Source organism: Phoca vitulina, unplaced genomic scaffold (assembly GCF_004348235.1).
Source record: "Phoca vitulina isolate PV1807 unplaced genomic scaffold, GSC_HSeal_1.0 scaffold2, whole genome shotgun sequence".
NCBI classification, from domain to species: domain Eukaryota; kingdom Metazoa; phylum Chordata; class Mammalia; order Carnivora; family Phocidae; genus Phoca; species Phoca vitulina.
In genome coordinates this window covers 23,081,385-23,109,384 of record NW_022589705.1, presented here as the reverse complement: position 1 = coordinate 23,109,384, position 28,000 = coordinate 23,081,385, and the positions used below count along the sequence as shown (strand labels likewise).

At 43.7% G+C, this 28,000-nt stretch overlaps 2 protein-coding genes across 2 annotated transcripts in view; both read left to right on the top strand.

Annotated features, from left to right (window-relative positions):
- Window positions 1–872: 872 nt before the first annotated feature.
- LOC116639663 (RNA transcription, translation and transport factor protein-like) lies at window positions 873–1,861 on the top strand. Its single transcript, XM_032416148.1, has one exon. The coding sequence runs from the start codon at window positions 954–956 to the stop codon at window positions 1,686–1,688; it is 735 nt and encodes a 244-aa protein (XP_032272039.1). The 5' UTR covers window positions 873–953; the 3' UTR covers window positions 1,689–1,861.
- A 7,240-nt stretch (window positions 1,862–9,101) lies between these two features.
- The window catches only part of SLC44A3 (solute carrier family 44 member 3), a 99,529-nt gene continuing 80,630 nt past the window's right edge, over window positions 9,102–28,000 (top strand). Inside the window, exons 1-5 of the mRNA XM_032423217.1 lie at window positions 9,102–9,193; window positions 9,714–9,821; window positions 13,250–13,392; window positions 15,778–15,914; window positions 16,839–16,932. Coding sequence (XP_032279108.1) covers window positions 9,167–9,193; window positions 9,714–9,821; window positions 13,250–13,392; window positions 15,778–15,914; window positions 16,839–16,932 — 509 coding nt within the window. The 5' untranslated portion in view covers window positions 9,102–9,166. The remainder of the gene's footprint in view (window positions 9,194–9,713; window positions 9,822–13,249; window positions 13,393–15,777; window positions 15,915–16,838; window positions 16,933–28,000) is intronic.

Below are 28,000 nucleotides of genomic sequence, written 5' to 3'. Positions count from 1 at the left end.
AGGGTATTTTGCATATTTTATCTCCAACCTATTTTATTGATCTGCCTTACAGAGGCTTGCCTTTTTTTATCATTTCAGTCTTTTCAAAGAATAAGGTTTGGCTTTGTTTTCATTGATCATCTCTAGTATATTGTCACTTCTATTTTTGTTCATCTCTGTCATTTGCTTCCTTTTGTTTACTCTGGGTTTTTGGTCTCTATACCTATGCCATGTAATTTTAAATCATAGGATTTCCGAGCTCGAAAAAGACCTCATGTCAAAAAGACCTCCCTCATGTTAGAAAGAGGCCCAGCGAGAAAGGAGGTTTGCCTAATTTCCTACAGCTGGGGACGAGCTTCCACGCTCTTGACTTACTGCTCTTTCTTCATTAGGAGCACCGTGGCCCCTCCTCCCTTATTGTCTCTCTCTCTCGCCTTTTCCTCTTCCCCCACCCAGAACAGAAAAAAATGAGATTGCTGGATTGATACAATTCAGAAGAAATAGGCACACTTGTCCCTCACAATGTTTGCATGTAAGAATTTTTAAAACAGTACACATTCATGTTGGTGGTTAGTTGTTTTTCCCATTTTTACAATACTGCACACTTAATCCAAATGGACGGGTTACCTGTTGAATGAAAAGAGAGAAAAGGCCACAGGTAATCAAATATAACACAATATTAGAAAATAAAATTCGGGGTGGCTCAGTCAATTAAGTGGCTGCCTTCCACTCAGGTCATGATCTCAGGGTCCTGGGATCGAGCCCCACATCAGGGTCCCTGCTCAGCGGGGAGCCTGCTTCTTTCTCTCCCCCTGATTGTGCTCTCTCTCTCTGTCAAATAAATAAATAAAATCTTTAAAAAAAAAGGAAAATTCAGGCCCTTTCGCCGCGTCGCCGGTGCCTGTGCTGCCCGCTCCTCCTCGCCTGTCCTCTCCCGGCCGAAGCCCGGGGGACCAGAGCGAGACGCGGGGACCATGTTCCGACGCAAGCTGACGGCCCTCGACTACCACAACCCGGCTGGCTTCAACTGCAAAGATGAAACAGAATTTAGAAACTTTATTGTTTGGCTTGAAGACCAGAAAATCAGACACTACAAGATTGAAGACAGAGGTAATTTAAGAAACACCCACAGCAGTGACTGGCCCAAGTTCTTTGAAAAGTATCTCAAAGATGTTAACTGTCCTTTCAAGATTCAAGATCGACAAGAAGCAATTTACTGGCTTCTTGGTTTAGCTGTTAGACTTGAATATGGAGATAATGCTGAAAAATACAAGGACTTGGTACCTGATAATACAAAAAATGCTGACAATGCAGCTAAAAATGCAGAGCCATTGATCAACTTGGATGTAAATAATCCTGATTTTAAGGCTGGTGTAATGGCTTTGGCTAACCTTCTTCAGATTCAGCGTCATGATGATTACCTGGTAATGCTTAAGGCAATTCGCATTTTGGTCCAGGAGCGCCTGACCCAGGATGCAGTTGCTAAAGCAAATCAAACAAAAGAGGGCTTGCCTGTTGCTTTAGACAAACATATTCTTGGTTTTGACACAGGAGATGCAGTTCTTAATGAAGCTGCTCAAATTCTGCGATTGCTGCATATAGAAGAGCTCAGAGAGCTACAGACAAAAATTAATGAAGCCATAGTAGCTGTTCAGGCAATTATTGCTGATCCAAAGACAGACCACAGACTGGGGAAAGTTGGAAGATGAACATTTTAGGATTTCAGCTTCTCACCTCCTTAGTACCATTGGGAACCATGTACGCTCTGGCATGTGTTTGGAAATCAAATGTCACATTTTCAAGGGAAGAATCCTAGAAAATTGACTCTGTTCTCGAGATTTACCATCATTGCTTTTTCTTTAATAAAGTTCAGGAAAGTGGAAAAAAATAAAAATAAAAATAAAAAAAAGGAAAATTCAATGTGCCTTCTAGATGATTCTACCTGTATCTATTAAAAATTCTGATATCAGATATTTGGCAAGAAGCAAAAAAATAGATGATATCTTTATGTATCAATTATTGGTGTCAAAATGCAAATGTAGTCCTACAATTCCAGTTAAAGAGATGAGCACTTCCAGTCATAAACTATGAAACTGTGGGATAATAGTACTGGCCCTGAGAAGGTTTGACTTTTGGGCTTCGATCGGCCCTTACATGCCCCCCTCCATCTTCAGAAGCCCTGGTGGCCTCGACGTCTAAGTATCCTCAGCCCTCTGTCGAGACCTTTGATAAGAAAAGAATCTGGTATTAGTCATTCATATCTTTGTATGGAGTTATTACTCAAATGCCCTCTCCAAAGGCCATTTGTATTTGTTTTCCTTCCGTGTGGACTAAAAGGCTTTTGTCTCTAAGAAATTAGAGGTAGCGCCTGACCTGAATGGCAGGTCAGCGAGCCGTGGGAAGAAGGGCTTTCTAGGTGTCTTGGAGATCATTCCACCCACACTATTGAAGACCCTGCATATATCAATCTGTTAAGTTGACCATGTCCTCCAAAAATGTATAGTCCCTAACAGTGCTTCTCAAAACAGTGTTAATAGTTGTTAACACACACACACACACACACACACACACACACACACACACGCTGTGGGCCAGTATGCAATATACTGATGAACAGGGTGATGCTCTGACGGGGTATAGACAGGGGTATATTTCTAAAACATACCTAATCACAGGCCATTTTCTTCAAGTAGCATCTGCAGGTCTGTAGTAGGTTAAATAACACCCCCCACTCCACCCCCCAAAAAAAGATACTTCTACTGGAATCTCAGAATGTGACTTTATTTGGAATAAAGGTAGTTAAGGTATGGATCTTAAGAGGAAATCATCCCAGACTGACTCGGGTAGTCTCTAAATCTGATGGAAGGGTGTCCTTATAAAAGGCAAAAAGGAGGCACATGGTGGCCCAGGAAAGACGGCCATGTGAGGACACAGCAGAGATTGAAACAAGCAGCCCCAAGCCAAGGGGCAATCGGAGCCAGCTGAAAGGAAAGATTCTCCTTTTCTAGAGTCTTCAGAGGGAGTGTGACCCTGCCAGCACCTTGATTTCAGACTTCTAGCCTCCAGAGCTGTGAGAAAATGCATTTCTGTTGTGTTGGGCCACCAAATTTGGGGTGATTTGTTGTAGCAGCCCTCGGAAGCTAATAAAGGCCTAATGTCCCCCAGAACACACAAGAGGGATCAGGTCATACTTCCTTCTGTTCAGTCCCCAGTCCCCGTAAAGAATGATTCTACCGGCTTTCTGATGGCTTTGTTATTAGAACTGTTGTCATTCATTGAAAGACCTAGGAAGAAGAAAACTGTTTCTGCAGACCAGTGTGGACACAAAGTGTCCTAGCAACAGTGACAAATATTTGGTGAAGGAAAGTAGGATGTGTCTTGAGGTTGTTTGTAGCAGGGCTCACCCTACTCAAATGTAGACACCAAGGAGATCAGAGAGCTGATTGATAGGCAAATAACACTGAAATCTGACTACATGGAAATGGTGGGACAAAGGAAAACAGATTAGACTGAGCAGAATTTGAAGACTCAGAAATTTGATCGTTTTGCTTTTCCATATTATAGTCAACAAGTCTGTGGTTAACTTGTCTGGGTAAGTCTATGAAGGACCAGCCTCAATTTTAAAACCAAACATGAAAAAATGTTGGGTAAAAAATGTTTCTGCCAGCTATATGCCAGATACCACCAGTTTTTATAACATCCCCTTAGAAAGCAAAGAAGTTCTATTATGTAAGGTTCAAGATAGCATGCGTAGGTTTAGGCAAGGGGTTGATAAACAAAATTCGGAACAGTAGTTACCTCTGAGATTGAAGGTTTGACAGGGGTTGTGTTTGAGGAGGGACATTACGGTAACGTTCTCCTCACAGCAGTTGGTAGGTTTGGGAATGTTCATGTTATTATGTCTTACAACTTAGTTGTGTTACATATATGACATATGTAACATAATTTTATGCAGCATGTGTTATATACGAAAGAATATATGAACATAAATAATGTAATTTAATATATATAACCATATGTAATAAAAACAATTTTTTAAGATTTTATTTATTTGAGCAAGAGAGCAGGAGCAGAGGGAGCAGAGGGAGAGGGAGAAGCAGGCTCCCTGTGGACTCCGGGATCACAGCCTGAGTGAAGGCAGCTGCTTAACTGACTGAGCCACCCAGGCACCCCTAAAAACAATTTTTAAACCAAACTGAAAGTTCCGTGGGGCTGGAAGAGAGCTGTGTTCCAAGGAGCACATTTAGGAGGAGAGCCTGACAATACAGCTGTATTGTCCCTGTGTCTCGCTTCCCCATGAGACTTGGCTCACTTGGTTCTCGCTGTCCCCACCCCCACCCCACCCCCCCACCCCCCGCCCAGCGTCCAAACTGTCAACTCCTGCTCCCAACTCCTCTGAGGTTCAAGGAGGACACAAGCCCCGCTCCTTCCAGTCCTCTGAGCACAACCAGGGCAGGGTAGCAATTTCCAAAAGCTGTTCTAGTAACAAACTTTAGAAATGATCCCTGTTCTACAAAGCGAGGGCAAATGGGAAAGATACAGGCACAGAAAGACAAGCAGAAACTTGGTGTGGCCTGTCGGTCCCTAAATGGGGGGGCACTCTCTGCCCACAGACCCATCACACCCTCTCCCCTTCCCTTCTTCCCTTGCTCATGTTCACCCTCCAGCAATACTATGTTGCTTGGGGTTCTCCATGCGCTTCTATGAATCCAAGCCTTTGTCTGTGCTGTTTCTTCTGCCTGGAATGCCGTCCCCATCTTTCTCTGCCTCATCTTCTCTTACTCACCTTTCACCACTCAGCTCAGACACGCTTCCCCAGGACAGCTTCCGGGGACCATCACACTGGGCAGAGAACCCGCACTACACGGCTCATCACCAGCCCCCAGGTGAGCATGACCTCCATGGAGGGGCAAATATTCCTCCTTGATGTCTGTGCCCCCTGAGATGTCCCAAGTCCTGGCACAAAGCAAATGTTCAGTCAATCCTTGTAGGATGGAGATTAGGCTAAAAATAATCAAAGTTCCAAAGACCGGATTTCCGATCCAAAGATTTCAAGGAGAAAAGTAAGACTTTTCTGAGCCTCCAACTTCCTCACCCTGGAATTACCTCATCCCAGCTCCAAAGGGCTGGGACTCCTCTGCACACACACACCTTGCTTGGCTCCCTTACCCACCACCACTCCCTTCCCTGTTCACAGCCAAATGGTTCCTCACAACCCCCTTCTCTGTCCAATGCATCTTGCTGTTCCAGGACCAACCGAATTTCAAACCCAAGACCCCTTGTATCCTCTATCTCATTTCTGGCTTCCAATCTGAGGGATGGGTCTTCCTGGCTGACAGGAAAAGTCAGATAATAAAAGATCTGGACCCTCAGGCCTGAGTTGATGGTCCTGCCTCCTCTGGAGCCTCTAATGATTGTCTTAGGGGAGCCCTTATTCCTGGAAGAGAAGGGGCTTTATCACATCCAACATCATACTATTTTAACCATAGGGTGTCAGGCTATTGTTCAAAGCATGCCGGAACTCAGCCACAGAGCTAGTGAGGTGGGGGAGGAATCTTGAGGAAAGTGGGATGCGGGGTGGGAAATCTGACCTTCCCCAACGTGCTGGCTCCAAAGCAGTGTCAATGAGATGTGCAGACTGAAGCTTAGCTCAAACTTTAGCCTGCACCTAAGAGACTCACCCAAAGGGGTAGTGGGCAACCTGAGCGGTTCTAATTGCATCTCCATCTGGCCAGATTAGGAGAGGAGTGCAAGTCCAGCATCTCTGCAGAGAGCAACTAGAAGTTAAGGAAGGCCCAACGCCTTTGAAGAGGTGCAGATTAGAATATCAGGAAGGACAAGCATGAGAACCATGAAGAACTAAGGGCTAGATGGGCGGAAGAGGTGGTATGAGGAAGGGGATGGGAAGGTTCCAGTAGAAGAGGCAAAAACGTTCTGGCCAAAGTGCTACAGGAACACCAGGGACCCAGAGGGGGGTGCAGAGGACATTGAAGGGGAGCAAAACTGTAAGAGGGTGGCACCTGGCTGGGCCAATAGAGCTGCAGACACAACCATCCTAAGGCAAGCAGGGACTGTTGTCTCTTGAAGAACACATGGGGCCGGCTGAGCACTCAGGTTGAGGGGGTGGGGAGTAAAACAGGAGAAAAGGTAAGTCTGCTCACTAACAGGGGCCTGCCTACAGAAAGTGTCAGAGGCTTCCTAAGTGCAGGCTCCGGAGGGGGCATGCACTGTGGTTTACTCTCGGTGTGTGGGAGTGTGTGTGTAAAGCTTCAAACACACAAAAAGTAGAGAAAATAATTTAATGAACCCCCATGTGTACTTCCCCAACTCCAGCAATTACAGTAGATGGTCAATCTTGTTTCCCCCCACACTTCTGCCCATTGCCCTTTGCCCTGGATTTTTAAAAATATTTTTAAAATTTAAATTCAATTAGTTAACATATAGTGTATTATTAGTTTCAGAAGTAGAGTTCAGTGATTCATCAGTTGTATATAACACCCAGTGCCCGTTACATCACATGCCCTCCTTAATCCATCACCCAGTTACCCCATCCCTCCACCCCTCTCCCCTCCAGCAAGCCTGTGGGTTGTCTTTTAGTTTTGTTGATTGTTTCCTTTGCTGTGCAAAAGCTTTTTATCTTGATGAAGTCCCAATAGTTCATTTTTGCCCTTGCTTCCCTTGCCTTTGGCGATGTTTCTAGGAAGAAGTTGCTACGGCCGAGGTCAAAGAGGTTGCTGCCTGTGTTCTCCTCTAGGATTTTGATGGACTCTTGTCTCACATTTAGATCTTTTATCCATGTTGAGTCTATTTTTGTGTATGGTGTAAGAAAATGGTTGCCCTGGATTTTTGAAGCAAATCCCAGACAGCCTACTATTTTGTAGAAGTTTCAGTATGTAAATCTAAATAAGGACTCTCCTTAAAGGTAATCCTAATGACATCATCAGATCCCCAAATTCCTTAATATAAATTACTTCAGATTATCAAATATCCAATCAGATAGTTCTCTGAAAGGTCTTTCCTTTCATTTTTCCAGTTGGTTTAATCTGGAGCTAAACAATGTCTTCTGTTAAATGTTAAAATACCTTCCAAGTCTCTTAATTTATAGGTTTCCCCTCTGTCTTTTTTTTTCTTATAATCTTTTTGCTGCTACTACTATTGTGGATGATGTTAAAATTAGGTCATGTGTCTGGGACTCTCCCATTCTTGATTTTGCTGATGGCATCCCTGTGATGTCATTTGACTTGTTCCTCTATTCCCTATATATCTTATAGATTGGTAGTCAGATTCAAGTAGACTTTTCAGGTTGACTACCTCACAGGTGGCAATGTGTTCTCCACTGGGGGAAGACTGACGTCAGATTGTCCCTTTGTTGTCATGTTTGGCAGACTGTGATATCCAAAATTCTATCATTCTTTCTGCACTTATATAAGCCAGAATATCTCTATAAAGAAAAATCTCCTTAATCAGTTATGTGATTACCCTAAAGCATAGTTCTTATAGGAGAGGCAGGATATGTGCTTCATTTCCTTCCCTTTCCTTAACCAGTTTTCAAAATAATGAGTGTGACCCCTAGAAACTTCTAAAGGCAATCAATGAGGCTTTATTTTTATTTAGTACTATTATAAATTTATTAATATAAACATGTTTGATGTGTTTCAAGATGAGATATTTATAGATTTTTCAGGGTCTGGTATAAGATGGGTCCTCCAATGCAGACAGGCTGATTAGATTGGGCAACTTGGGCATGCAGTAGTTGAGGATTGCTGAACATGGCAAGGGGAGGGTTTGACGCGAGTCTTAAAGGGTACAGTCATGTGACTGATCCGTGGGTCAGAGTAGGAGCTGTTATTCTGATGAGGACTAGTTGGGTAATTGGTACATTGCTCCAATAAATGGATTTTTAGGAAATTCCTAAAAAATGAAAAAGATATTTGAAATATATATTTGGCATGAGATTTGCCCATGCAATCTGAGGTTTCTTTACTTCTTTCAACCTTGGAATTTACCACCATTAGGCCTTCAAATATTTCCTCCTTTCTGTTTTTATATCAATCCTTTTCTGTTCTAGCTCTATCTTTGATATTAATTAGGAAATTTAAAATAAACTGCCTTATTTCCTTTTTTTATTTTTTTATTTTTTAAAGATTTTATTTATTTATTTGACACAGACACAGCGAGAGAGGGAACACAAGCAGGGGGAGTGGGAGAGGGAGAAGCAGACTCCCCGCGGAGCAGGGAGCCCGATGTGGGGCTCGATCCCAGGACCCTGGGATCATGACCTGAGCCGAAGGCAGACGCTTAACGACTGAGCCACCCAGGCGCCCCTTATTTCCTTTTTTTAACCTTTTCCTACTGCCTCTGGAGAGTTGCTGAAACCGTTCTTCCAATCACTAATTCCTCTTCAGCTGTATCTGTTCCACTATATTTATCCCACGTCATTAATAAATAGCATCAATGAACATTCATGCCAATTATTATATTTTTCATGCTTACTATCTCTCTTTCAGTTTCATGATATTTTTCCTGATTCATACTGCTCTTGCCATCCCTCACAGGAGTGTTGGCAAGGAACCACCTTGAAAGTGCCTGCTTGAGTGCCTGGGTTCAACTCATAGTTCTACAGCTTACTAGCATATGCCATCACTGCTTTCCTGTGCCTCGGTTTCCCTCATTGTTTCGCAGATAACAATGATTTCTGCCTAGTTGATTATTTAACAATGCCTGTGAAGCCGTTAGAAGAGAAGCCGGCACTGGGTAAGTGCTACTTACCTGTCAGCTACTGTAACGCAGCACGACACTTCCCCCCCCCCCCCCCCCGCCCCCTCCGTGGGGAAGGATTTGCTGAGACTTTCTACTTCTTGCTCTCTGCAGGAGCGGACGCGTTAATTAGGATCGTGGCGGGGCCCGGGTCTGCGCTTCGGTCGGCGAAACGGGCATCCCGGGAGCTGCCACGGCGCAGGTGGTTGAGGCCGACGGCCCTAGAAAGAGGCGGCACTCCCGCTGACAGGTGACTGACTGGGCGGGCCCCGAGCCGCTCAGGTGGAGCCCAAGGCCAAGTTCGTGGCTCTGGGAGGCGGCCGCTGGGCGGCGCTGCGCCCCTTCCGGCCGCTGGGCCTCCGGACCACGGTGCTCCCGCCGCGGGCGCTGCGTCGACTCGCAGCTCCCCCGCCCGGCCCCGGAGCGCAGGATGCAGTGCCCCGGCGCCCCGTACCTGGTGAGCGACCGCCCCGCACCCCGGGGCGACGGGGCCCTGGAGGGAAAAAGGCCCCGCGGGAAGGCTAGGGGTCCTGGGAGAGGTTCGGGCGACCTCCGAGCACGCTTCCGCCTTCCCCAGTCCTCGCGGATAAAGCCCCCGCCCCGGCGCCGCCGAGTCCTGGGGACACCTGGCGGGAAGGACGTAGGACCGCACTCAGGTGCTAGGGCGGAGGCGAGGGAGAAGCTGGCTGCGGAGCGCAAACTTGGGGCCGCCCGCAGGTGCACCTCCAGGTAAGGACTCGGCGACTGGGGACTTCACGTCCGCTCCGCACAGAGCAGGTGTTTCGAAGTCTCCGTTGAAAGCTTCGGGAGGCCACATTTTAAGAAATAAGATAAATAAAAGGAAAAGAAAGGAAGAAGGAAAAGAAAGAAAAGTTACTTTGAACAGTCTTCAGTACGTTTGGATGCAGGTTGGGACCCATATGTTTATTTATCCTCTTTTCCTCAAGCCCCCCCCCCTTTTTTTTTTGGTCTGGAAGGCTTCTGCAGAGAGAACCCCCCGGCAAAGAGAGTGGAGACCTCAGCTTTATAGGAAGTGCACAGATACGACATGGCTATTCCTGTTCTTTCTCTTTTGGACTGGTTTGGTAAGTATGGGTGCCTAGTAGAGAAGAGAGCACAGAGTGTGTGCCCTGAAATGACCGTGCCCAAATGGAAATCGCCTTCCTGGTGCCTTCCTGGTGCCTTCCCCGGGGAGGCCTAGGGTTCCAGGTGGTACCAGGTTAACGTCTGTGCTACAATGAGAGACATCTGCCATTACCACAGAATAAACGTCAGTCCTGGGGAATTCCTATCAGGTGACTCGCTAAATTGGAAAAGCTTATTGCTGCAGGCCATATTCTAATGGGAGACTCCATTAGGAAATGAGAATCACCTTTTAGGATTGTTATTTAATACGCCAGTGTGTGGTCTCTTATTATCTGAGCTCACTGCATGGAACTTCTTTTACCATCCCAGCCCCCCAAACAAAATATTCGTCAACTGTTTGCCATTCTCATAATACGGGAAAATCCAGGGTGAGCCTAGAGATAAATTGCTCTCACTTTAGCTGAGCGTAACATACACATGCCTGGTATGTTATGTTTAGCAGCTAACTGGGAAATGAGCCTTTGTTATAAACTCTATAGTTAGATAGGTAATAATTTTTTTCCCATTCTAGTTTCCAGTTATATGGGATTGCTGATAGACCTCATCAGGCTGTGCCATTTTAGTCCTGGGAGGGTCTCTTGGCAGCTAAATCTTGATGCTTTGATACTTACTTTAGAGTTGTAGGTAACAGCAGAAGGAGCCCCACTCAGCTTCTTGAAAGATCAGGTTCATGAAATGATCCATTCTAGATTGGGGCATGCTATTTGCCACATGGTTAATGATTAATTTATAAAGCAGCATTACATCAGCCCCATAGTAATTACCTTTGTTGCAAAGATTTCAATTTGAACAGACCCTGAAATACCATGTTTGTTCCTCTTTCCAAATTTCTCTTTTTTCAAAAAGGATTTATTCATTTATTGACTTTACCTACTGGTTTCTCATGACAGACATGGTTACAGGTACCGTGGAAGGTTGGGTCTCAAAGGTGTAACTGATTGTTGTGTGTTGTCATGTCGTGGCCCTCTGAGCCCTCCTACAGGAGCCAAGAGAGAGTACCTACACCACCACCTCCTTAACTGCCCCGCAGATGGCTCCTGTTTCTCTGGGCCTGCTATTGAGCTGCAGGCGCGGGCAGCTTTGACCTCAGGCTGTTCATGTTATTCAGTGATCTTCCCTAGCCCCTCCAGGGCTCAAACCTAGTACAGCACTACCAAACCCTCAGCCCAACAGCCACCTGGGGAAAGGATTTGTAGATGGCCCATCACGGCCTGAAGAATTATGAACCATCTGAGAGGTGGCACAGAGCTGGAAACTGCTTTCAAATTCCATGTCGTTTGCAGAATAAATCTGAACCCTTCAATATGCCCGCATTCTCTTTACTGCATTTGAATAATAATGAGAGTCCTGCAAGCTTAACTGCCTTTCATTATCTCCTGCAAGATTTTTTAACCAGGGATACTTAAAATAAGGCAAGGTGTGTTTTTCTGCCTCTGCTGTTCAGCTTCCTGGTCTTCTGACATCCTGATTGGTAAAGAGGCACATGCTAGACCAGGTTATTGATGGTGCTGCCCCCCAGTTAGGGAGGTTTAGGGTGAGGGGCCAGAATTAGAGGCACGTGCAGTCTACTACAAAGACAAAAGGTACCAGCCTTTGTTTATATTTCCATAAGACACACAGAACAGAATGTCTCAAATTCTGGACCATGTCTGCCTCTACTTACCTCTGCAGTCTCCTCCCCCACCTGCCCTTCCCGTTCCTTTTTAAGACTCCATTTTCTGGATCTTCCCTGGCACCCTTGACAGTGACCTCCTTGGTAGCCTCACCATACCTGGTATCCGCTCGTGCTATATCACCCGTCATATGGAATTGTAATTGTGTGTTGGAAATTAGAACAGAGTTTGATGGCTTAAAGTAGTAGTAGTGGTATGGCAGGGACTTAGTGTGTAACCAAATCCCTCCCACCCTAAAACAAAACAAAACTTCCACTCCTCCCACCAGCTTCCCAAGGGAGATACTAACATAAAGAATGTTGATCAACGGAAAATACTCCTTCCTTATTAGCTCTCTTTTGAGCTGGGCAGGAGCCCAGCTTCCTTTTCCTCCAAGTCCAGACCCAGTTGGGATCTTCCCACACTCCAAGCGGAGCGGGCAGGAGAAGCAGCCTGGGGCTGGGTCAGCAGCCACCCCCACCCCCTCTAAGTACCGGGTGAGGGAGCTGTCCACCAGCAAAGGTGATGCTCTCCTCCTGAAATCTGACCGGGAGCTGAGGAGGTGCTGGGGAGGGGCCGGGACAGAGAGCCTGCCCATCTTCTGGGCTGAGTTCCTTGAAGGCAGGCATTCGGTTTTGTTGATCTTTATGTCCCCTCGTAACGGTCTCTGGCACACGCCGGGCACTTCAGGACTGTTATTTTGATTTCTAAATTGTGGTGAATGAAGAATATCTGCAACATATTTGACTTTGGGACAACGTACCTTTGGAACATGGGGTGTCATTACTATATTTTATTGAGTGGTGTACCATATCCTCACTCCTGGAATGATCATGTCGGGACTAATTATTAAATGCTATTCTATGCGTTGTAACCTGGGAAACTTACCACACTAAGATTGCATTCTGGAGGGTACGCAATCTTAGTGGAGGGCCCATCCATGCATACAACGCAACAGTCATCTGAGCTGAAATTTCAAATATTCCATATTCATGATGAGGTTGGATAAAAGTGACTATAGGTTGCAAGATGTCCAGAATTCCTGAGATTCTTTCTTTTGTACATCTTAAGCACTTACCCCCAAATACCATTTTCTTGCTTGTTATGAGCGGTATTTTGGTACACGTCTACTGTGTTGCCTCTGCCCCTGAGGGTCCGAGTCCCCTAAATATAAGACAAAAAGAAAAAAGGAGAGAGAAAGGGAGGGGGAGGCAAGGAGAAGGAAGGGAGGGAAGAAGGGAAGGAAACTCAGGGGAAAAGGGAAGGGAAGAGGAAGGAGAGAGAGATGAAAGGAAACTCCGGGAAAGAAGTAGCAGTAGTCCTGGGCACCCTTAGATAAAGCAAGAACCTGGTTGGGGGGGTGGGGGGGATTTGAGTTGCCCTGGTGAAGTTAGGCCCAGAAGAAAAAAAATGACAGACTCTTGGGAAAGAGGGTAAGAAGTATGTGGAGGTAAGAACATGGACAGAAATCTGTTCAGCCTTTAAGAATGTTCTCCCTACCTAACCCGTTGCAGCAAGTGTGAGAGTAACAGCATCCTGACTGACTGGTGCTGCTGATATTGTCTCTGAAGGAGAGCATATGGTGATGCTGGAAGATTTGCTTTTTACCTGGCTCCACTTTGTATCAACACCCTCAGGAATGTGGGGGGCCGGGCGGGGGCGGCGAGTCTTCAGCCCGTTGGCCAGGCTCTCATGTGCCCCTTGGGTTTTGCCAGATGTTCATCACAGGCTACTCGGTGGTGGCAGGCGCCACGGGAAGACTTCTCTTTGGCTACGACAGCTTTGGCAATGTGTGTGGCAAGAAGAACTCCCCAGTGGAAGGGGCCCCTCTTTCAGGGCAGGACATGACGCGAAAAAAGTAAGTGTTCAAGTAAGTCCCCAACCCAGAGGGGCTATACTATATTTCAGAACTGTATCGATGAGCCATTCGGAGCCTAGAAACTTTTTCCATTTAAAACTATCAGCCCATCTCATAAAAAACGGAGGGGCGCGTGTGGTCGTAAAGACACAAGTTTTAGAATCAGCTAGTCCTAAGTTCAAATTCAGCCTGTGCTACTTTTCAGCTGTGTGGCCTTGGGCAGAGTACTTAACCTCTCTGAGCCAAGTTTTCATCTTTTCAACTGGTTATTATACCCAACTTACAAGGTTGTTTTAAGGATCCACTGAGACACTGCATGAGCTAAGGCTTAATATATGTTAGTTGCTACTGTTGTTCTCCACAATGTATCAGAATCGTGTTACCAATTGTATGTTACCAACTGCACACCACCCACGGTATTTTATCTCAGTGGAAATGCCTGTATCCCAACTGGGCCTTCTGGGGACCTGTGTCCCACTCCCACCCCAGGATACACTCTCAACTGTGGCACTGTGGTGTCACCACCCCTCCAACTCCAACAGAGAAACAGAAAGGGGAGAAGAGAGACAGAAATCCGTGGCCAGGATTTTTCTAAGAGGAGGACCGCCTTGTAATAATTTTTGAGACTTGATGATCAGAAGCACCTCCGAGGAGAGAAAATTTATGGATCTAAATAGGTCCTGAATATAAATTTGAAGTCACCAAGTACAGATCTCAGACCAGGCCTCTTCTACCGCTGAATGTTGCTCCTGAGGACAGGGCCTTTGCTCCGCTGGATGTGGACTGCATGCAGGCATTTCCTCCTGTGCCTGTGGGTCACTTACACAAATGAAGGAAGAAGAGGCTGCCCAGATGTACCCGTGCATGCTGAGAAATGGTCAAGTCCTCTTCGGATTGTAAAGTATATATTTTATTCTCAGTAGCCAACGAGTGGAAGCAACCAGGTGTCCCATCAGCAGGTGAACGGATAAACCTAATGTGTATATATATAGAATAGGATATTATTCAGCCTTAAAAAGGAAGGAAATTCTGACACAGGCTACAGCGTGAGTCAATCTTGAGGATATTATGCTAAGTGAAATAAGCCAGTCGCAAAAAGAAAAATATTTTATGATTTCACTCTATGAGGTACCTAGAGGAGTCACATTTCCAGAGACAGAAAGCAGAATGGTGCTTGCCAGGGGCAGGGGAGTTATTGCTTCATGGGTACAGAGTTTGGGTTTTGCAAGGTGAAAAGTGTTCAGTGGGTGGGTGGGTGGGTGGTGGTGACGGTCCCATAGCAGGGGGAATGTATTTAATGCCCAACCTGGGAGGCACTCTACACCTAACATGGTGAAGATAGTAAAATTTTATGAGTATTTTACCACAATTTTAAAAAATTAAATAAAGCATGTATTTATCATAGGTCCAGGAGATCTGTTCCCCCTTTTCCTATTATACCACCTCCCTCCCTCCCAGCCCCCTCCTAGCACCCCCTCTCTAGAGCCCTCCCCTAGAGGATGGCCTCCCTAGCAGCCTCCTGGGCTCTTCTGGCTTCCCCTATCTCAGCAGCCTGGAGAGGCGTTGGGTGTGGTCTGGGAGCTACCGCTGCTCGCCTGGCTCATGACCCTATTAAGGGCAACAACCAGCTTTGTTCTCATGCCCCGTCTACCCAGTGGTGGAACGGCTGGAGTGGGAAGGGTCTCACGAGTTTCCTGGCTCTCAACCTGGGAGGCAGGGGGAGGGCCAGGCTATTAATTCTTAACAGCCTCAGCTCTCCCCTTTCCACTTCTCACTTCCCTGAGTTCAGCTATCCTCTGAAGTAGAGCTGAACACTCAGGTGCCAATCTGTCTTCCGTGGACTTCACTGAGTAGTTTATGCCCTGGCCTGATGCTCTAGCATTCCCTGGGCAGTTTTGTTTTGTTTTAGTTATAAAGATTTTATTTATTTATTTCTCAGAGAAAGAGAGAGAGCACACAAGCAGGGGGGGAGCGGCAGGCAGAGGGAAGCAGGCTCCCCGCAGGGCAAGGAGCCCAATGCGGGACTCGATCCCAGGACCCTGGGATCATGACCTGAGCTGAAGGCAGATACTTAACCGACTGAGCCACCCAGGCGTCCCTCCCTGGGCAGTTTATCAGTCCCTTCGATTTCTCAGTGACTTCCTCGGATCACCCCTTAGTGTTCTCTCCCAGGGGAGACATTTGAGCATGGTTCCTACCCTGCATATCTCCCTAGATGACCCCCAGCAGGCATAATACATGGTAAATTATGCTGAGGCATTTGGTTATAAACATTTGCCATTATTATTCCCACCTTTGATAACATGGGGATTTTTTTAAGGCCCATCCTTAAACCCAATGAGAGGAAATGCTCTCAGATAGTCTTCTGTTTCATCTGTTTCATAGACATGTGTTCTTTATGAATTCCTGCAACCTGGAAGTCAAGGATGTGAGGCTCAACTCCACCATCCTCTGCGTGTCCAGATGTCCCGAAGAGCAGCTCAGTACCCTGGAAGAAGTCCAGCTCTTTGCAGACAACAATGGTAGGCACCAAGGGATGGGGGCTCACTCTTCCCCCTCAGGCTGGGAACCACAATGGGGGAACCACAGTGGGAGAACCGGTGCAGACCTAGATGAGACAGCTTACCCTGACCCTGCCTTCTCCACAAAGCTGGAAATTGTCGTTCCTTGGGCTTGTCCTCTTCTGGCATAGAAAAGGCCATAAATGTTTTCTCCTGGGCTTGTGCACTTGCATTCAGGCTTATCTGGAATTTATCTGGAACCCTAGCTGTTCTCTGCTCACTGCCAGGGAATGGTCTTCCATATAGAGCATGGCATAGACTGACATGTAGGGCCCAAAGGCAGGGTCGGACAGAGGTCAGAGAGCTCTGTGCACACGGGCACATCCAGTCTTAGAGAGGGCCTGCAAGCTCTGGGCTTTCATTAAAATGTTCTTTCATTAAAATGCTGGGGCCCATGGATACTTGCACTAATCATTAATGTAACTGAAGTACCTGGCTCTGAGCCCACTCTTGAGATTTACATTATAAGGATTAAACAAGCAGAGGAAAGTAAAAGAAATTTGAGGCAACCCACTGCAAAGTTTATCTGCCTGTGAAATGGTGTGCCAGATTTTGAAAAAATTATTTGCAAGGCTGGGTTAAAAATATCAAGCCTATACAACAAATTATCTTCAGAAATCTTCAAAAGATTTTCGTGCCAATCATATAACTTTTAGTTTTGAGTTGAGATTTAGGGGAGGGAGGAAGGGTAAGAGACCTCAAATTGTATGATTGTATGCTTATTCTTTTTGTGTTTAGGTCACCTATAGACCTGTTTTCTAAATCTGAGTGATGTATTCCCTTTCCTTCCGGTTTGGTGAAAGGACTATGGTTTTCTTACTGGCTCCCCTACAAAGCTGAGCACAACGTAGAGGATGGTACAGTGTGTGTGTGTTCTGCTTCCAGGGTCCTTCCTGTGTGTTTATAGTTTGAATTCCATCAACTACACCCAGAATCCAAATGCATACTCACTGTGCCCCAGGCTACCAGTTCCTCCAAGGTAAGAAGCTTCCATATTTTTTCCTTATCCATCAACAAAAGTCATGGGGTATTTGATGTACATCTCTTGCTCTTGTGAGTATTGTCAGAAGCGCAGAGGAGATTATCTGGTAGAGCCCACCATCTAGAAAAGGCCAGGGATAAAGAAGGAGGGACTCTGCAACGTATATAATGGGCAATGGATTCAGAACCAGGCCGCAGAAGGAGAAAAGTCAACAATGAAGATACATATCATCATAAAAGGACAACACTAGAGCTAGCAGAATTAATACGTGAATCACTACCAATTGAGTGGTTTTATAAGGTAGTTGGTATGTATTTTTTCTCCTCCAACTATCACAAAGTAGAAATGGTTTACTTTTGCTCTTTTATTATGAGACGTTGTTAGTTCTTATAGCTCTAGATTTCTCCAGAAGGAGCAGACCTACATGGACAAGGCCAAGTGGCCACCACGCACATCTTCCCAATGAGGACCGAAAACGGGTCCTTCTCCAGGATGCTACTTGTGAACTCCTTCTGGCGTCAGCCATTCCTATCGGCTAGTGTAGTTCCTGGCACACGGGAAGCACCTCACAAGTATCTGTAGAATAATGAGGAAGCCAGGGTTGTGTTGCCATGGTAAGTGGCTCCCATTTGAGCCATTGAGAAGGCAACTGGGAAAATGCAATTACTACCCATGGCCACCGTCAGGAAGCTGAGATGTTCTGAAGGAGGACTTGGATTTATTTTGCATTACCATTCTTTTGAAAGTTGTCAGTATGTTTACAATGAAGGAGACCTCTGTGCAGAATTCCTGAGAAGTAATGATAATTTAAGTAGAATAAGGTATTATGCCAACTGTCTAGCACGGTGTTGATCACACTCTTGGTTGGAACCCACAGTACGAAAGTTATACCATCACCAGCCCGGTACTGTGGTCCTATACCTTCATACATACTTATGAGTATAAAACAGAAATAGGGGGCGCCTGGGTGGCTCAAGTCGTTAAGCGTCTGCCTTCGGCTCAGGTCATGATCCCAGGGTCCTGGGATCGAGTCCCACATCAGGCTCCCTGCTCAGCGGGAAGCCTGCTTCTCCCTCTCCCACTCCCCCTGCTTGTGTTCCCTCTCTCGCTGTGTCTCTCTCTGTCAAATAAATAAATAAAATCTTTAAAAAAAAAAAAAAAAAAAAATAAAACAGAAATAGAAGTCTCACACAACAAGATTTCCCCTTGCTGCGTATGATTCATACTAATAGTTCCAACTCTATTTCACTTTTTTAAGACAGTAATTTATTTCATAATCTAATGGGTTGCAAGCATAGCTTGAAAAATGCTGATCTCGTAGGTGCTTAAAACACAACACTCAGGTAGATTTTAGCTGCACAGGAGGAAAAATATAGTTAACCGTTTTCCTGGCATCCTTTTCTAAAATAAATACTTTGTGTTACAAGTAACTGAAAGAGGAGAGAATTATTTGCAGAGGAGAGTACCCATTGTATATTTCTATATCTTATTTTAAGAATTCTGAGTTTTGTCAGATATCATTAACGTATCTCAGTGAAACATAACTAAAGCCAAAAAAAAATAAACTACAGTGTTGTAGTAAGTTAAATTATTTAACACTTGGAGAGAAGGGTTGTTTGTTTGTTTTAACCTTCTACACTTTGACCATCTTCCTAGTCCCCCTGCCCCAGACCCTGGCCACCACCATTCATGGTCTGCTTCTATGAAATTGACTATTTCAGATTCCACATAGAAGTGAGGTCATACAGTATTTGTCTTTTGAGAAGGACTTTTTTAAGGAACACAATTTGTAACTGTGCCTGCAGAGGATATTGAAAGAGAATGGAATTTTTTCAGGTTGCCGCTTAAGCAGCGGTGGATAAATTCTTCTTACCATAAATGGAATGGCAGCTGTAATTCCGTGGGAAGCTTATATCTTGATGTTGTTGATGATAATGGCGAACATTTATTGAGGCTTTGATAGTTGCCAGGTACTTTTCGAAGCTCTTGACATGTGTTCATTCTTCTGGACCTCACGAAACCACTGTGCTACAGGCATTGTTTTCATCCCTATTTTACGGTGGAAAAACCTGGCGCAAGGACAGGGTAAGGGAGCACAAGCAGCAAGTGGAAGAGTTGGCAAGCAAACCCAAACAGTGTCCATATTAGTTTCTGTAATCCAAAACCAACAGTCAAGGCTGCATTGGTTTTATTTTGCCTGGCAAATGGCCTCCTTGGGCTCACACCAGGGTGGGGTGGGGGGAGCCCCATAGCCTGTGTCCTAGGATCCCCATTTTTCTACCTGTCATGCCTGTCCTAGACCTTTCACCCCCGAAATGCAGACCTTTTCATGGAAAGACAAACCTGTTGATTGGCCTTTCTTGGACAGAGTCAGGGAGAGAGAAATAGCCTTGAGAGCTCCATTTCCTTTCCCTACACAAGCAAGGGTTTGTTTTAAGATGGAAATTATCATATTTATCATGGAAGAGGAGTGCCAAAAGTAAAAGCTTGAAATCATGAGAAGTGCGGTCATAGGGCCAAAGAACATTTTCTAAATACCTCTATTGAGTAAACCAATTGTTTGTTCTTCCTCTGTCAATCACATGAGGTGTAACAGACCCTTTTAGAGCAGTGGTTGAATATCAAAAAGGTTTGTGTCCCAAGGTATGAGCTTTTAAGAGCAGTGAAAAAATAGTGCAGAAGATAACAAGCAAGCATATCTTTTTCCCTTGGGGTTCAACATAATATTGTATTTTGAGTCCCCTGTGTATTTAAAATCTAAAAGGCTTGGGTTTTTCCATCCAGTAAGTTCTAGTCCTAGCCTCCCATGTGGGTGCCCATGCATGTCAGTGCTTTGTTTGATCAGAGGAATTCCAACAGGGCCATCTAAATATACAGTCAGCTCTTTGAATTACTTCCTGCAAATTTGAATGGCTAGGCTGGTGGGGAGAGGAAAAGCAGAAGTGGGGAAGAAACCACAGTCTGTGGCCCGAAGTCATATCCCCTTGCCCCAACTAATGAAGTGTTCAATGGGCCACTGGTCAACCACACACCAGGGATGACCCACATTTGACATGCTTCTCTGTGTCACCCTCAGGGCTGAGATGGGCCATTCTTTACCAGCACAGGGTTATAAAATGCCTGAAAAGCACCACCCTAACAAACAATGTTGACAAAATTAAGGTCTTATGGAGAGTTGTGTTTGGGGAAAAACAAAATAACATTAAATTTATATCTGATCTTATTTTTTAGAAATACTAACTGAAAGCTCAGAAAACATTTGCTCTAGCAGCAATTCAGATTCATTGGTGTTAAGACTGTTTCATAATAGAAAAGAAAAAGAAATTAGAGGTTTAAAACTCAGAGATCAGGAGGTAAAAATTACTACTCTGCAGGTGGTAAGAAAATTAACTGAAAAACTACAAATGATAAGAGAACTTACTTAGGTGGCAGAAAACATGATTAATATACTGAAATCTGCAGCATCCGTGTATTTTTAAGAAGACAGCTTTTACCACAGTGAGAAAAAAATACAGACAAAAATGAACTAGGTACTTTAGTGCCTAGAGACAAATTTAATAAGAAATGTACAAGAACCATAAAAAGAACACTTTAATATGTTCCTAAGCTACAAGGAAAAGTTAAACAAATGGAAAGACAGTGTTGTTGACAGTATGACTCAACATTATAAAGATGTCATTTCTCCCTGGGTTAAGCTATAAATTTATCATGATTACAAATAAAACAAAAAACAATTTTTTTCAATAACTAGATAAGCTGATTTTAAAATTTGTAAGGAAATTAAAAAAAAGAAAGCAAAAAAAAAATCTGAATGAGAAAAACAACAGAGACTAGTCCTTTCAGTTTTTAAAACATACTATATTATAAAGTTTAATAACTAAAATACTATAACTGAACTAACGTGAGTTTGCTCCTTGGTGAATCACAGATAGAAACTACACCAGGTGAGTTTCACACAAGGAAATTTTATTTGCTGCAAATGAGATCACTGGGAATAACTTCCAAAGCCCTGAATTCCCGAGCAAGGGTGAGTGGGTTTCTTTTATTTACAGTGAGGATGAATATTTAGAAAGGGAAGCCTTGTCCCCATATGTAGAGGCAGGCACCAGGTCGCACATGTATCTTGAGGAAATATGCCTTACACACATTGTATGTTATGTAAGTGAGGCTCGCGCTTCTCTTTGAGTGGAGATTTTAGTACTGTGATGACGTAAAGGTAACTGTCGGTCACTCCGTGGGACACTCCATGGTCCATCTGCACAGCTGTGAGGTGGGGCTAAGCTCAGACTGGTCTGGGTGGCCTGGGTCAGGGCCGTCATTATTGCTTGGGGGGCAGTTTTGGTTTCCATCAGAGGGTGCTATGCCCCTCAGGTCTTTTGTCTGAGTTAAAAGATAAGCTGAAAAGAAGAGTTTAAGGGAAAATGTGGGACAAAGGTTATTGGGTACAAGCAGGCTAGCAATAAAAGTCATGTCTTGGGGTCTAGCTGGTGACAGTACTAGTTCATGTGTGGAAAGATCAATGGAAGATACTAGATAATCCAGGAATAGACCCAAATGCTTTTAGAAATTTAGTACATGATAAAAGTGGCATCTCAAATCAGTGACAAAATGACAGGTTACTGAACAGGTAGTGTTGGGACAACTGGACAGGCATCCAGGGGAAAAGCTGGATCTCTGCCTCAAATGAATAAATTCCAAATGGATTAAAGATTTTATTTTATTTTTTTTTTATTAATTTGTTTTTTAGAGGGGGGAGGGGCAGAGGAAGAGGGAGAGAGAGCATCTCAAGCAAGCCACACCCGGCAGAGCCCAACACAGGGCTTGATCCCATAACCCTGAGATCATGACTTGAGCCCAAATCAAGAGTCGGATGCTTAACCCACTGAGCCACCCAGGCACCCCAAACGGATTAAAGATTTTAATGTATAAAGTGAAACTAGAAAATACTAGAAGCCATGGGAGAATTCTTCCATAACCTGAAGGTAAGGAAGGCTTCTATCTATGACTTATAACTCAGAAGACATAAAATAAAAGATGGGTTAAGTTTGGCCACACTAAAACATTTCTGCCTGACAAAACACAAGAAGCAAAATTAACAGGCAGTTCCTGTTCCTATAAAGTCACAGTTCCTATAAAAGGATTAGTTTCTCTAATTTATAAAATATCTTGCTAATCCAACTTTTAAAAGACCAATAGTATCTTAGTATAAAAATGAGATAAAAATATGAATAGATGCTTCAAAGAAAAAGCAGTGTTGTTTAAACATATGAAAAGAGGCTGAACTTCGGGGCACCTGGGTGGCTCAGTCGATTAAGCGTCTGCCTTCGGCTCAGGTCATGATCCCAGGGTCCTGGGATCGAGCCCCGCATCGGGCTCCCTGCTCCGTGGGGAGCCTGCTTCTCCCTCTCCCACTCCCCCTGCTTGTGTTCCCTCTCTCGCTGTGTTTCTCTCTATCAAATAAATAAATAAAATCTTTAAAAAAAAAAAAGAGAGACTGGACTTCCCTTATGATAGGGGAAATTCTATGTAAGAATCTAATGTTTTCACACTTCCAGTGGTTAGATGGCAGCATATGAAGTCGGATAATGTGCTCTACTGTCAAAGGTGTAGGGAAATAGACACTTTCATACATTGCTGAGGCGGGGATCTCAGGAGGGCAAAGCATCAGTATTCACCAGTGATGAATGTATATACCTTCAAATCAAGCTTCTCTACTTTTAGAAATTTATTTTTTTAAGCTTACTTATTTAGGTAATCTCTACACTCAACATGGGGCTCAAACTCACGACCCTGAGATCTAGAGTTGCGTGCTCTTCCAGCGGAGCCAGCCAGGCGCCTCTCTACCTCTAGAAGTTTAATCTACAGGTAATCTACAGGTACACTTGTACTGCTATGATATGACATTTGTGCAAAAAAACAAATTAATTAAAAAAAATAAAATCTTTAATCCATTTGGAATTTATTCAGTTAAGGCATAGATCCAGCTTTTCCCCTGGATGCCTGTCCAGTTGTCCCAACACTACCTGTTCAGTAACCTGTCATTTTGTCACTGATTTGAGATGCCACTTTTATCATGTACTAAATTTCTGAAAGCATTTGAGTCTATTCCTATTACAGTGTTTGTAATATAGCGGAAGAGTGAAAATAATCTACATGGCTGTCAGTGGCCGGCTGCTTACATAAAGTAACACTGTTTAGCTGTCTAATAAGAGACGAGCAAGCTAGGAATAGCTGAGAATGTTCTCAGTCTGAGAAAGAGCATCTATGAGAAATCTACAATTAATGTTATACTAAATGGTAAACTATTGAATGCTTTCCCATCTAAGATGAGAACAAAGCAGGGATATCTGCTCTGACCACTAACATTCAGCGCTGTAATGGAGGTCCTATGAACTGCAAAAGAGAGAAGGAAAAGAAATAGAAAAGAAGTGAAATCATCTTTATTTACAGATGACCTAATTGCTTATATAGAAAATCCAAAGGAATCTACAAAGTAACTACTGAGTGAATTTAGCAAAATTGCGAGATACAAGGTCAAATTGCATTTCTATACATTTACAACAATTAGGGAATCGTTGTTAAAGTCCATTTTTAACAACATCGAAAAATATAGAATAACTAGGAATAAATTAAACAGAAGACATGGAAGACCTTGACTAAAAACTTTAAAGACCTTTCTGAAATTAAAGAACTCCAAAATAAGTGGAGAGATATACCTTATTGGTGAAATGGAAGTTTTAATATTGTTAGGGTGTCATTTCTCCCCAAACTGTCCTCCAGATTCAGCGTAGTGCCCCCAACATAATTTTTTTTTTTAGAAATTGACAAGTTTATTCTAAAAAAATGCAGAAACGCTAAAGACCGAGAGTCACACACACACACAAAATTTTTGAAGAACAAAGTTAGAGGGCTCATACCACCTGATTTCAAGAGTTACTATAAAGTTACGGTGATTAAGACGTGTTAAGAAACAAAGTTCAATGGAATGCATTTGAAGATCTAGTTGGCTTTGTTAACTGACTCATGAATCTGGCAGCGTCCACCCGGCAGGTAGAGGAGAGCTCTGCGAAGTTGAAGGGGAGGTTTTTATAGGAAGGAGGGTGGGATAAGAAAGTTATTAGCAAAAGGAAAGGCATGTTCCAGGCCAGGGGGCTTATGCAGATTACCTCATCCACGTGGTGCTAATTGAAAAATTCCTAGCTGCCTGGCTAAGACTATATTTCTGGCGGAGGTCGAAAGAGCAATTAGATGAGGTATTAAGCCCTGTTTGGGGAACTTGGTCGAAGTGACACCATTTTGGGCCCATGGGTTTCTTTTTAACAATTACCCCATTTTGATCAGACTCTGAGTAACTGGGAAACAGGATCAAAGTGTAAGACGTTAGTGCCGTCCTCAGCCATTGCTCTGACGTGTGTGTGGGTTTTGTTGTTCCTTTGCGCTGTATCTGTAGGTCAGGACGTTTTTGCCTAACCTCTGTGATCTTCCCAGGTCATGGTTTCAGACGTACATTCTTTAAGTGGGTCATTTTCTTTGTGCCTTAGACGTTCCAGTCTTAGGGAGATCGTTTGCTTGGTGGGTAGCGGCTGCGATCATGGATGTAAGGCTTTTCAGAGAACACAACACCCCCGGGAGATTATTGTGATTACTATAAACAGGATAACTCCCAATATTGGGATGTACTTTAGAGCCATGGCGCCAAGACCCTGTGGAAGGAGTCACCTTTTTTAAGCCAAGTGCTTTGTCCTGTGATTTTTTGTAATTGAGTTTCAGTTTCCCCAGAAGGTGTTAACCCAGGTACAGCACGTGGTGTTGACCACAGCAGAGACACGTCCTTGCTCAGCTGAAAGATTATTAAGAGCCGTTCTAGCATTATGGACAACTTTGGCTAGAGAGTCTAAGGATATTTGTTGGCCTGCTATTGTTCTAACAGCAGATTTTGCAGTAATTTTAAGAATTAAGGGAAAGTTTTCAATCATTGCCTCATTTACATTTATCCCTAACCAGGGAAATAGGGATCGGCCATAAGGAGTGAGTCCTGAATCCTGAAACCCTCTTTGGTAGGTCAATGTAAATTAACTCAAAATGGAAATTAAGGAGAGTCAACTGATTAGATGTCTTATTTTATTTGTGAAATGTTAGGGGCACAGTTAGACTTTCTCCTAGCCTGAAACAAAAGGTTACCCCCACTTAGCAATGAGCAGGCAGATACAGATGAAGGTGTTATCTTTCCAGGCCAGTGCCAGAGTAAAGGAAAGGAAAAGAAGGAAGGGGAGTTTTCTATTTCAAGTATGAAGTCTAAATCTGGTGTCTCAAATGGAAGCAGTCCACCTCAAGGTCAGCTACATCTCTTCCCCATCAATTTGATTTAGAGGATCCGGTGTGTGCAAAGGACCAATGTCAGGTGGAGCCTTTGTTAGCTGTAAGATGTGTCCTCAAGGCTCTCTACGTCTTTTAGTCTTACGCCTGTGTCAGTGATCGGGAGCATTTGGTAAGGTCCCTTCCCACGGGGCTCAAGAGCTGTTTTTTTAACAATGATGTTTCCAAAACAGCCAGTCACCAGGTTCCAGACTGTGACCAACAGGAGCCTTTGAACAGGGGCATCAGGGAAAACATGTGTATCCTGTCGATGGTAGGCTTTAGCATAAGGCTTTAAAGACCAGTAGCTGGTCATACTAGCATGAGATAGGATCAGCAGAAAGTTTTCTGGGAGAATACCACAACATTTGCAAGGTTTTGTTAAGGTTTGTATGATTTGCTCAGTGCAGTGGGTGCTTTGATCACTGGAGATCAGGGAAGATAGACCTCAAGTGGGAAACATATTTTCTAACAATTTCTTTGCTTTCGTGGGGGCGTCAGCCTTGCAGCAGGAAAAAGCTTCAGCCCATCTGGGAAACACACCTATAGTAACAAGAACATACTGATAACCCATTCTTTAAAATTGCAAATTTATGAATACATTTCAAAAATTCTAGAAGCATGTACCTTTTGAAATTTTTCCATATGGCATTAACATATACAAATATCTTTTCATTTCTCTGTAATGAGAAGCTAAAAGTAGATAAACCTATGTTTAGCAATTAATGTATTAGTATTTTGTCTTATTTGGAAATGATCTAGGTATTTAATAAATTTAACTTAATTCATCATTTAACCTAACTCAGCAAAACTTTAAGGTTTTAGATTACCAAAAAGAAAATTTGAGAAAACTCTTTAAGTAGACATAAATATTGCTGAAAAGTTCATTTATAAACTTCTATCTTGCTTACATCTATTTACTTGTCCTTAATAATTACGTTAGATTACCTACAAAAACTTCATTAAACATTAGGCAAAGTCAGTCATTATCCTAAGCTATTTCTTTTTGACAGATCTTACAAGCATTAACATGAATTTATTAGGCTAGTAAACTCAGGTAGAATAAAAGTTTTATATTTAATCTTGATGTCTGTTTTAATTAAACCATCAACCTGAAATTTGCTTTAATATCAAATATTTTTCCAGATCACATGAACTTGAAAAACATTTGGGTTTCTAGTTTCTATCTTTCTAGGAGTTGTAGAATGGCCAAACCTTACAAGCACTTGCCTTCGAGCTATATAAATAGAGCTCTTTTACAGATTAATTTCAGCAATACCATCTGGAGGTATAAAATACCATAGATCTACAGCATATGCATGCATGCACTCAGCCACTCACCGCCAACAACAAAACCCAAAGACAGATCAGTGGTGATGAAACAAGAAAGGAATTTCTTTCAGTGAGGCCGACACCGGGAAGGCAATGGGTTAGTGTCCCAAAGTCGGTCTCCAAAGTGCCAAAAATATTTCCTGGTTTTATATAAGGAAAATGTGGGACAAAGTTCGGTGGGTAGGTCCAGGTGGTCAATAAAGGTCAAGCCAATCACTGTTTTGGGGTCAGTCACGTGGGGTCTTGCAGGCTCTGGGCAGTCCTTACTGTTGAGGGGTAGTTTCATTCCCATCTGGCATGTCTTGCCCTCAGGGTCTTTTGCCTGAGATAAGAGATAAACTGGAAAGACCTTAATCTGTTAGAAAATACAGACTGACAGTCAAAAAAAAAAAAACAAAAAAAACGAGGCGGTTGAAGTTCTCTTACACGTGAGCGTTCAGAGACACAGAAAACTTCCAGCTTCTATTTTGGTATAGTGGTGAGCATAGCTGCCTTCCAGCTTCTATTTTAAAATGACCTGCCATGAAAAAGTTACAAAATTTACTAGTCATAAAAGTTGGATCTGAGGGTTTTTTTCCGATAGATGGAATAAGTTAAGCTGAACTGTCTAGATGACTAAAGCTTTTAAAAATTTGTGGAGAAGACACTGAAGAGGTGTTCTTTGTCCTTGGCAAGTCAAGTTCCAAATGACCTTTTCACCACCCCCGCTTTGTTTTCTTGATAAGAATACCTCCCTGCAATCTGGAAAAGCCCCCGAGAACACCAGACAGAAGGCTGAACACGCACATTATAAAGGCACAAGAAAAAAAACGCAGGCGCTCCCTACTATGACTTCCGTCCCCTTAAAGCCAGAAGGTTTACACTTACCAGCCTTTTGAGATAAAAAGGGGAGGTTTGGGGGTTGGTAAAAGGGACTGGCTGTCTTTGAATTGTTTCTGGAGCCACACCTCTGGTCCTGTAAAGACTGGATTTGTAAAACCGGGACAGCTGGGGTTTTTTTGTTTTGTTTTTTAAAGATTTTAATTTCTTTGAGAGAGAGACACAGTGAGAGAGGGAACACAAGCAGGGGGAGTGGGAGAGGGAGAAGCAGGCTTCCGGCTGAGCAGGGAGCCCGATGTGGGGCTCTGTCCCAGGACCCTGGGATCATGACCTGAGCAGAAGCAGACGCTTAATGACTGAGCCACCCAGGTGTTCCCGGGACAGCTGTTTTCAACCCCTCAGAGAATGGGGTTGCCACTTAACTGATGTCAAAGGACTGACGCACCCATCCACCTGTGGGAATATCTTTTCCTCTGGGTACATTTAGCTTGGAGGGAGAAGACCTAAAAAGAAAAAAAAATAACAATAAATTAAATTAAACTAAAAATTCAGGCTCTGA